The 10949-nt window shown below is 52.5% G+C and overlaps 1 protein-coding gene across 1 annotated transcript; it reads right to left on the reverse strand.

Annotated features, from left to right (window-relative positions):
- Nucleotides 1-8375: 8375 nt before the first annotated feature.
- Nucleotides 8376-10731, reverse strand: LOC123145607 (probable fucosyltransferase 8). Its single transcript, XM_044565073.1, has 2 exons — nucleotides 10215-10731; nucleotides 8376-10103 (listed from the first exon to the last, which is right to left on the reverse strand). Exons 1-2 carry the CDS (start codon nucleotides 10459-10461, stop codon nucleotides 8581-8583), a joined length of 1770 nt encoding a protein of 589 aa, XP_044421008.1. The 5' UTR covers nucleotides 10462-10731; the 3' UTR covers nucleotides 8376-8580.
- Between the last annotated feature and the right edge of the window lie 218 nt (nucleotides 10732-10949).

The raw sequence follows: 10949 nt of genomic DNA on the forward strand, positions 1-10949 counted from the left end.
AACCACAGGCTCAGAATAAACAATTGCATCTAATTTTTGCTTCTCTACAAACCCTTTTGTGCTACACTGACAGCTGGTGGACAAGCCCTAAATAGCAAATTGAGCACCAAACTCTCCTCATTCTGCCTCTTGTTCAACTGTAGTTTAACATTACTATCAACCAATTCCAAACCCTGCTCTCCTGGGGTCTCCATGTAAAACAACAGTGAATTATCAATACTAAAGCCTTGTGTTTCCATCAATGCAACCATATTCAGATATGTCACATCTGAACAACTTAACTTCCTCTCTAACATCTCATTATTGTCAAAATGGATCCTAACATTCCATATGTCTTCATATAAACTACAATTCACATGCAATTTGCCTAATCAGTACATTATAACCCTAATTAGAAAATAAATGAAAAGAAGAAAAAAGACACAAACAGAAACTTATAGGACGCCGCCGAGCCCGTGGGTCAGCTCGTGGCTATTGCTAGGGTTCGCCACCCATTGTTGTGCCAGCTGTACCCGCTGCTCCATGGACAGTGCGGGCTCCATGAACTCGTCGTCGTCGATGGAATACTCAGAGCTCGAGTAGCCGTCGCCGCCCTCGATTGGAGATCTCCCCTCGATTCCTCCTGCCGCGCCGCTGCCGAAGAGGGGAATGTTTACGCCGCCGCCATCGCCGTTGCCGCCACCGCCGCTGCCGCCACCACCGCCCGGGGTCGCCGCCGGCATCGCCGTAGAGACGTGCGAGGGAGCTAGGGTTCGTCAACGAACAGAGGAAGAGAAGAAAGGAGAGGGAGAGACAGAGCACGGGCCGGTTCGGTTCGAGCCGGACCGCACGTATCGAGCGAGCGGGCAGGTGCCGATTCGCCAGCGTGGCAGCTGACGCGCGGGCCCGGGTGGCCAGTTCCAGCGTCAATACGTAAAAATACGAAGATTAGCCTGATTTGCAATGGTTCGACCCAAACGTGGTACTGACACGTAAAAATTTCCAAAAGTGGTACCAATTCGCCACCACCGCCCCAAATGTGGTACTATCGTGTAATTATCTCCTTTAAGAGCATCCGATCCGCATTCTTGAAGAAGCTAAACGTCGAACCCGCCAAAAGGTTACCAAGTTCCTCAAGGTGCAATGGTCGAATCATACTAAAGATGAAGCCACTCGGGAACGCGAAGATAACCTCCGGGCTGAATACCCCGACCTGTTCCCTTCTACCTCGTAATTCTCGGGACGAGATTTTCTTTTAGAGGAGGAGAGTTGTAACACCCTGGTGTAATGATGCTATAGTAATCCCTGGGTTAAGTTAATCCTTTTGCTAAACAAGTGTTTGTTCATCATTGTATCTTATCTCTTTCAAATTCCATTTTAATTCAATTTCAAATTATGTGTGAAATTCAAAAATGCTCAAACATGAAAACTAAAATGTTTATCATGTGGGAAGTATTCTTCTGGTAATATTGGTGGTGAACCAACATTTTTGCAAAGTTTATAAATGGCCTAAAATAGCTAAAACGGGAAGTTTTTAAAAGAAAAGGCAAAAGTTAAAAAAAAGGAAAAGCATAGGAGAGAGAGAACCCCCTTGCCCCCTGGACCTCAACCAGCCTGGCCGGCCCAGCCGACCCAGCTCCCCGCACCGCGCCCCCTTCCTGTTCCTCGGTCGCGCGCCGCTACAGGGCGCGGTCGCCACCAGACCCCCTCGCCGGCGTCGAGGGGAGGATAAGGCCTCCACGCCCCCGGATGCCACGAGTCCTCCCCCTCACCTACCGCCACTCCCGCTTCTCCGTCCCCCTGCCTCTCCCTCTCCCCCAGATCCCCTTCTCTCCCCCCTCACCGAGCGCCATCGTCGCTGCCTTCCGTCATCTCCGCGGCCACCGGCAGCCCCATGCCCGCTGGCCTTGTCCACGGGCCTCCCCGCGGTCGGACACCTCTTCTGGTGCCACAAGGTGGAGACGCGGAGCCCCGCTGCCTCTGTTCGCCATCGTCTGCATCTTCGATCGCCGTCGATCCCCTCCGACTCCGGCGACGCTCACTGCTGCTACTAACCTGTTGCAAGCTTTTCGTAGCCACTAGGTGAGCCTTCTCGTCCCTCTCTTTCCCCGCTAGCTGCCGCTATCTGGCCGTAGCCGCCGCTCTGCTTGCGCCTGAACACGTCGCCGCCAACGAGCTCGTTGCCGTCATTGTGGCCATTGACACGCTCACCCGAGCTCACCGTTGTGCTCCTGGGGTTCCTAGGAGCCCAACGCGCATGCGCACGCTCCCTCCCGTGCCTCCTAGCGTCGTCCTCGATGAGCGCCCGAATGCATCGCCGCGGAGCTCGCCGCCGGCAAGGCTCCGGTGACCATTTGGTCACGGGCTCAAGCCCGTTGGACTCGCCGCAACGCGTAGATACTCCCCAGCCTCTCTGTTTGCTCGCTAGCGCGCTGTAGCACCATTTTCGTCGAGCACCCGTGCACGCCGCCGCCTCCGCCGCTCGCTGGCGCCGATTCCGGCCAAGTCCGGCGATGCTACGGCCACCACTGGACGCGGCACTGAGAGCTCGTTCGAATGAGCCTAGCCCCGCTCCTCCCCGAGCCCTGTACGCGTTTTCCGGCGAGGTCCGGCGCCCCTCTGCCGCGGGAACGCTCACTGGAGCTCCCCAACACCGGCGCCGACGTGGACGTCTGGGTCCACCTCGCTAGGTCACTGCCCCGTGGCCCTAGGGGCCCGGCTGGCCTTGTCGACCCAGTCAACGGCTGACTGGGCATCGCCCAGTCACTGCCAGTGGGTCCCCCGTGGGCCCTGTTGACTAGTCAACTGGTCTGTTGACCGCTGATGCAGCAATGACGCCATGATGACGTCATTTTTTCCTTTTCTGTCGAATTAGGTATTTAAAATAATTTCAGAAAATGGTTTAAACTTTAGAAATTCATAGTAATTAAACCGTAACTCGGATGAAAATGTTTTCTACATGAAAGTTGCTCAGAAAAATTCAACGAATCCGAATACGCGGTCTGTTTACCTGTCAGATGCCTCTAACTATGTAAACATTGAACATCCCCCCTCCGGTCATCTATTTGACACAGGTCCGGAATCGGGAAAACATTCCCGGTTGATTTACCGCTTCACCTTTATCGTGTAGCCGTACGTTAGGTAACACACGGCACAACATATTGCCATGTTATGCTTTATTATGCTTTGTTTGCTTTATATTTGTTGTTTCTTCCCCCTCTTCTCTCCGGTAGACCCCGAGACCGATGCCACCCCTGTGATCGACTACGTCGACAACGACCCTCCTTCTCTTTCAGCAGAGCTTCCAGGCAAGCCCCCCCTTTGATCATCCCGATATCGCCCATTCCATTCTCTCATGCTTGCATTAGATTTTGCTACTGTTATTGTTTGCTCCTATTCTGATGCAAGCCTGCATTTGTAACCTGCTCATTGTACCTTACCTGCTTAGTATAGGTTGGCTAGTGATCCATCAGTGACCCCCACCATGTCCTAGTTGCCCAGCTTTATGTTCGATGACTCAATCAACGTGATCGACGATGAGAGCCCGACACCTCACATCACATCACGCCCCTTTTGTTGCTCAACTCTGCAGATTTACCATCGAGTGCCGAGGGTGGAACCTCATACATCACTCCTGATGAGATCACTGTAGTGTAGCTATTCGGTCGTGGTCATCGAGGGTGATTTCCTCCTTAACCACTTCCGATACGACTTTGTCGTGCAACCCCTCAAGTGTGAACCTCGAGGGTGGTTCCTCTTACGTTCACCTTGATGATTACATCAAGTGGAATCCACTGAGGGTGGTTCCTTGGAGTTTCCCCTTGGTGTTTGGACACACGGATACTTGGACTTTACAACTGTTTACTTGGAAAGGCGGGTCGACCCTGAGGGGTACCCGCGAGTGATGTGGAGACGGGTTGACCTGGAGGGGACCCGAGAGCTGAATACGAGGCGTGGCCGGGCATTCTTAGCCCTTGCCGCAAGTCCTCGAGATGGGGCAACGGGGTTACATCTTTCATGAGTCTCTGCTCGTGATCGCACTACCAACACACTAACGGTTTGGATATTTGATCCGAGGGGCCTCTGGCCTGATAGCACTAACCATCACGTGGGCATAGTATGGGCATTCTGCGTCGTATGCATCAGCCGAAGCTTAATAGACGTCAGCGACTGTGCGGCGCACGCCGGGTTGGACTGCGTAAGCACCTGCCTTGTTAAAGGAGGTAGCTAGGTCTGCTCACCGGCCGCCCACGCAACGTGCAGGAGTTCCCGGGGCGATGGCCCATGACCCCTGGGGGCATAGGTTTAGTCCGGCGTGCTGACCTCTCTATTAAGCCTAGGTCGGGTTGCAGCGTATTGTTTGGCCGAGGCCGGGCATGACCCAGTAAAGTGTGTCCGGCCGGAGTTAAGCGAGCGTGGTGGGTAAGTTGGTGCACCCCTGGAGGGAAGAAAACATGTATCGATAGCCTTTCCTACGGTAACGGACACTTGGAGTTGTATCCCGATCGATACAACTAGAACTGGATACTTGAGGTGATAACTGGATAGTATGGCTCTGGGATTGCTTTCTCGCAGAGAGTCGAGAAAGGATCTCTGGCCGAGGTTGATAACACTGCTACTACTTTACTTTATGCTACTCTTATCTCTTCTGATGCTGCAAGATGCTTGGAGCTGCTTGAAGATGCTAGTCTTTGATAGGCTAGGCTTTCCCCTTCTCTTCTGGCATTCTGCAGTTCAGTCCACATATACTACCCATTTCGTTGACACCGATGCATATGTAGTGTAGATCCTTGCTTGTGAGTACTTTGGATGAGTACTCACGGTTGCTTTGCTACCCCTTTTCCCCCTTCTTTCTTCTTTCTGGTTGTTGCAACCAGATGGTGGAGCCCAGGAGTCAGATGCCACCACCGATGATTACTACTACACCGAGGGTGCCTACTACTGCGTGGAGGCCGCCGACGACCAGGAGTAGTTAGGAGGCTCCTAGGCAGGAGGCCTTGCCTCTTCGATCGTGTTGCTTTTGTGCTAGCCTTCTTAAGGCACCCCTGCTCAACTTATGTCTGTACTCAGATATTGTTGCTTCCGCTGACTCTTGTGTTTTCGAGCTTATGTATTCGAGCCCTCGAGGCCCATGGCTTGTAATATAAAGCTTGTATTATTTTATTTGTGTGTAGAGTTGTGTTGTGATATCTTCCTGTGAGTCCTTAATCTTGATCGTACACATTTGCGTGTATGATTAGTGTACGATTGAATCAAGGGCGTCACAATGTAGCCCAAATCGTTAGGGTCAAATTCTTCCATGATGAGCACGGTGTACTCATCCGCTCGCTCCTTGATCTTGGAAAGTTTGTTTGCTGATGCACTAAGGGTGATAATCTGTGAAAGCGTGTCATCATTTGCTTAATTAATAGCGGAATATATGCTTCACATTTACACACTAAGACTATATTTTCAGTTTGGGTTCTTGTGACTGACCTCCTTAACATCCTCGGATGTGATTCTTCCATCAGCATTTTGTCAAACTTGAACAACGTGCACCTATATATCAAGAGTGAAGGAAACCATGAAAAAACATTTAGCAGGAGTGAACTACTAACATATCCATGCATGTTTGGTGAAGGTTGTTGAAACCCTGGTGACTGAGTTGCTCCCAGAGCTCTTTCAGCTCCGCTTTGGTCAGCACTTCACTGTCCCTCTCTTCCTTGCCAGTGAATCAAACATCCGCACTGCAAACTCGTCGGGCCCTTCCATCCCTCATCCCTGCACACACAATCAAAAGTAATCACTACTTGAACTATACTACAAATTATATCCAAGGAATACTCACTGAAACTGTTCAAGTTACCTACCAATGCATTTCCCAAATCTGGAACGGAGCAGGACACCATCAACGCGTAGGTGATTGAACGATTTCTCCACATCAGTCGCACCGTCATCGGCAACTTTGGCAGTCACAAATTGCGAGCCCTTAAGTGCCACTGCAGCGTTACTCTTACTTCTGTTGTATCTCTTCCTCGTGTCAGCCACACAGCCTCTGCAGCACTGGCCTGACGCATTGGACCGACATTGAATCGCGTTGTACATCGAGCGTGATCTCGACAACCTCGTCGTTGTCTCTGAACCAGGTGGTCTTTGTGGCCTGTTGTTGCTTGAACCTTCTAAGCTTCCACTGTTTTTGTTTGGGATCAGCGTTGCAGTGCCAGAATCAGTGGCTCGGTTGCCAGCTTCAGTGTCAGACATTTCCTTCTTTACCTACCTCTAGGACAACTTCTCCTCCCTGCTCAAAGGAGAAGTTGGTCACTAACTGTCTTTTTCAGCGAATCAAAACTTGCGGCAGACGTGTCTCCACAAATAGAAATGTAAATAAAAATAGAAGTTACAAGTGTACTTGTAATAACTTAAGAAACAGGAGTAGAAATTACAAGAGAAGAGATCTCTCTTTCTATTTTCCAAGTGCTCGGATCTAGCTAGCTCAATCAAGGACTCATTTCTCCATGGGGGGTGCGGCATCATCAATTGGAGTAAACAGAAATTGGACCGAACCCCAAGCGGAGAAACAAACATACACTAACTAACCATCAAGCACAGAAGAAGAAAAGTAACTCTTTTTTTACCTCGAAGGGGAAAAGAGCAAAGTTTATACCTTAAACTCGAGAGAGATTTCGGGCCCTAATTGGAACTGGGAGCAAAGAGAAGCCATAATAAATACTCCCTCTGTCTCAAAATATAAGGCATTTTTGACACTTTTGAGACATAGGGAGTACAAACCAAGTTGTGTGGGACCTACACGCATGAGGGAAAGCACCAACCAACACTGGCACTGGTCACTGGTGTCTTCTCTACTCCTCAAAAATGCGACTCACTGGCCTCGCGACAAATGACACGTGGGAAATTGGTTAGTGCATGGTTGCACTTCAGCTATAGGAAACTTAAGGGAAAATACCAGGATATTCATATGTTTTCTCTTTGAACCAGATATAGAGGTATTTTCCAAAAGAAACTTCGAAGAGAACAGAAACAACAGTAAAACTGTCGGCAATCTGGATCACGTATCCAAAAGAAACTTCGAAGAGAACTAACCAGCATCTTCGTTTGTGCAATCTGGATCATGTATTCTGCTGAGTTGGGGTATCTTAACCCTAGAAATTTGGATGTTAGGCCCTGCATTCACCATTTTTCAACATAGAAAACCATTAGTTAGAGATGTAAAACAAACGGCTTATAGCATTCTGCTGTGCAACTGTTTATTTTTTAGAAACTCTGTTATCAAAATTCTAATCCTGAGTAATGTTGCAACATGTCAAAGGAAGAACTCTAACCTGAAGAAGTGCATGGAAGAATTACAGCTGCGTGTGGCCGGCTGGTTCAGGGGACGTTCAGGGTGAGCGCGGCGGCTCGTGTGCCGGGGCAGTGGCGATCTCGCGGACGGATAGTAGAAAAAAAATGTGAGTTTTTTTTTGCTGGTAAAAAAATAGAAGGTGAGGTTGTATCTTGTTAGTTGGGTTTCCATTGGCCGTGGAAATCATACCTGGCCGATCTGATGGGGCTGCCTGCAGCTTCAAAACTCGAGCAGATTGCTGCATAATAATCTTGTTGTAGCCTGGTCGATCTGTCAATATTTGATTGTAGGTGAAGGAGGGGCGGCCGCCCACTCGACGATGCTGATCAGGGCGGCGAGGGAGCCCGGTAGGGAGGCGTCGATGCAGTGCAGGGCGGCAATGATCCGATGCAGGGATCAAGGTCGCCGTGCAGGGAGGCGTCGATGCAGTGCAGGGTTGGGGATGAAAGGCAGGGAGAGGGGGAGGGACACGATTAGGTTGAGTTTCCTTTTTTGCGAGTTAGTTAGATGGTTAGATTAACGTGATTTGAGGGGCTGCAGAGGTGGGACGGGGAGTTTCATATTTTCATCTGGTGGAGTATGGTCAGTCTATGTAAACTGCTAAGCGCACACCAGATCTTGAATAAATTAATGATGGTTGTTAGATGGGGTTGTGCGGGCTTCATCCTGTGGTGGTGATGTGGGCGGCGTGGCTGTGGACGTTTTGCGGGGTGCATGTAAGAAAGTTCTTGTTTGATTGTTTAATAGTAGTGGAGATTTGTTATCATGTTCATTTGTAATCAAGAAAAACTATCATTACTACTCTTGCAAATATGCCCATACCAAATCCTTAACATATTGTTCCTATCTATAGGCCAATTAGTATGATATACTATAATTTTTGTATTTGTTACGTTGTTTGGGACTATGAATTATCTTTGATACATCTGCAGTGCTACAAAATTCCCACAACAACGCGCGGGGAATCATTTACTCCCTCCGTCTCATAATATAAGAACGGTTTTGACACTACATTAGTGTCAAAAACGTTCTTATATTGTGGGACGGAGGGAGTAGTTCTTAAAGTTTCACTGACGGCCTTTGAATATCCGAGTTCACTAGTGGCACGGACTGAAATTTTCCTACAAGAAGGGAAAATGAAAAACATACACGTGCCATGTATCTATTTGTACAAAATTTGAATGAAACTCATTTTAATTTCAGTCGAGTGCTAAATAGACGCTCTCAAGCATATTATGTACACAGACAAAGAAATGGGCGCGCTAGCTAAATAGCTTGACGCCGCCATGCACATCCTCGCAGTGCCGGACATAAGGCGCGAGAGTTCCAATGTCGCTCCCTTTCGCCGCGCCGCACATCTGTCTCGGCGCGGCCTGCATGCAGGGCTCCACGCTCAACGACCGGACGCAAGCGGGCTCGGCGGGTGTCCCCGGCGACGGCGACCGCAGCAGCACCCACGGCCTCACCCCGGCCAGCCCGTGCGCCACGTACCCGAACGTCGACACGGCCGTCGTCACGATGCGGTCGCAGAAGCTCAGCAGGTATATCTCCGCCAGCGCCCTCTGGTTGTGGCCGCGCGCCTCCGTGTGCTGCACGCCGTCGTGGCTCGGCTGGTGCACCGCCACGTATCCCCCAGTCTCCGCCCGGTTGGCCTGGTACACGCCGCGGATGCGCTCGTAGTACTCCGGGGACAGCGACGTCACCAGTATCGATGTCAGCTTCGTCTTCCTGCCGTCAGGCGACGACACGGCGGAGGTGTTTCTCGCCGCGGCGGCATTCCGCTCTGCGACCTTGGGCAGCAACCCTTCCTGCTCCGAGCAGCGCATGATCTGGCCGTACATGGTCTCGAACGGCACCGGAAGCTCCGGGAACACGCGCACCTGCAGGCCGATGCGCTCGTCTGCCCCGGCGAGGTAGGCCTCGTGGAATTCACGGACGATGGCCCACACGTCGTTGGACGGGTGGAAGAGGTACCGCGCGAGGTGGTGGAACGCGGCCTCCTTCTCCGGGAACAGCCGCGCGAGCTCGCGACGGTACACCGGCATGAGGAAGAACGCGGTGGCGAAGTAGACGTCGGACTTGACCACCATCCAGTTGAACTTGGCGAGCACGCGCTGGTCGGCCTCGCAGAAGGCGGCGCCGGTGTAGGACTGGATGAGGTCGAGGAACACGTAGGCTGGCAGCGTCTCCGCGGTGACATTGGGATTCTCGCCACCGTTTATCGTGCCGGCCTTCTTCATGTTCTTGTAGCTCGTTGGCGACAACATGGTGAAGGTGCCGTCGAAGTCGGCGATCGGGAAGCCGGCGGGGAGCGTCCAGGAGCTGCCGGGGAAGGGCTCGCAGAAGAGGCCGTCGAACTCGTGCGGCGCGTGCACGAGCAGGACGCGGTCGGTGAGCAGCGCGTGCAGGAACGTGGAGGCGAGCGCGAGCATGCGATTGCCGAGGCCGTTGAAGGGCGTCCACACCGTGTACTGGCACTCGGAGCGCGCGGCGTTGCGGCCGGAGCGCAGGTGCTCGACGGCTTCCCTGAAGAGCGGTGACCCGGGGCCGCACCGCCTGTGCCGGGCCTCGTACAGGCGTAGGCGCGCCACGAGGTGGGATGACGGGCGGAACGGTGACGGACGGCGGTAGAGGGACGGCGACGCGTACCGGGAACGGCACGAGTAGTCGTCGAAGGCCGGGGAGAGCAGCCCGCCGAGGAGGCGGTCGTCTTGGTCGCGCCGAGGCGACGGCGCCGGCTTGTCGCGGTCAGGCGCCGCATGCACGGGTGATGGCGCCGCGTCGACTGCACGATACAAGGCTTCAAAATTACGACCGCACTTGCAACCATGGTTTGGTAAGCGCAGAAGTTTAACCGTCGCATCGTAAACGAATGAATACGACTGTAGCCGCTTACCTGGCTTCTGCACGAACTGCACGCCTTGCAACGCGGACGGCAGCAGGCCGGCGCCGGCGCCGAAAGCCATCACGAGCAACGCCACGGTAGCCAACAGCCCGACCACGAACACCTCGGCCGCCGGCGCACGCCATCCCCGCCGCACTGTCTTCTCGCCGCCACCCCACGTCCCGACGCAGCCGAACTCCCGGCCGATCGCCGCGGCCTTGTGCGCTCCGCCGGGCGTGCGCGCTCTCTCCGCCTCCATCTGTTGGCCCGACGCCAGCTTCTGACCCGAACATATCACAGCCAGCTAGTACATCGCGCGCCATGTAGTACGGCACAGCAGAATGATTTGGATTCGCGCGCAGTCCACGCTGCCGACAGTCAACGCCTTGCTTGGGGATCGCGCGCTCCTGATCGCCCGGTTAATTTGCCTCTGCAACTGCGCCTTCTGCCCCCTAGCTTACTTCGGGCCATGGCAGATGGATCCAGACGTAATGCACTTGACATTCCCGCTGGGACGCGTGTGGGCAACGTCGCTGGTGGAGCGCAGGAACGCCCACGGCACGGAGATGTCAACGTAAAGCTATCGAGATTTGTTTGTATTCATTCATCTTACGCTAATGGTGATGTTGTCATGGTACACAGTTCAGGTAAACGGATGGCTAGATCGGTGTATAATCCTATAATAATCCTCCTCCTCTCAAGTCGTTTCTAAGAAGAGTTGCGTGTGCTCTTTTCGTCTAGGAAGCT

The sequence above is a fragment of the Triticum aestivum genome, chromosome 6D, assembly GCF_018294505.1.
Source record: "Triticum aestivum cultivar Chinese Spring chromosome 6D, IWGSC CS RefSeq v2.1, whole genome shotgun sequence".
Lineage (NCBI taxonomy): Eukaryota > Viridiplantae > Streptophyta > Magnoliopsida > Poales > Poaceae > Triticum > Triticum aestivum.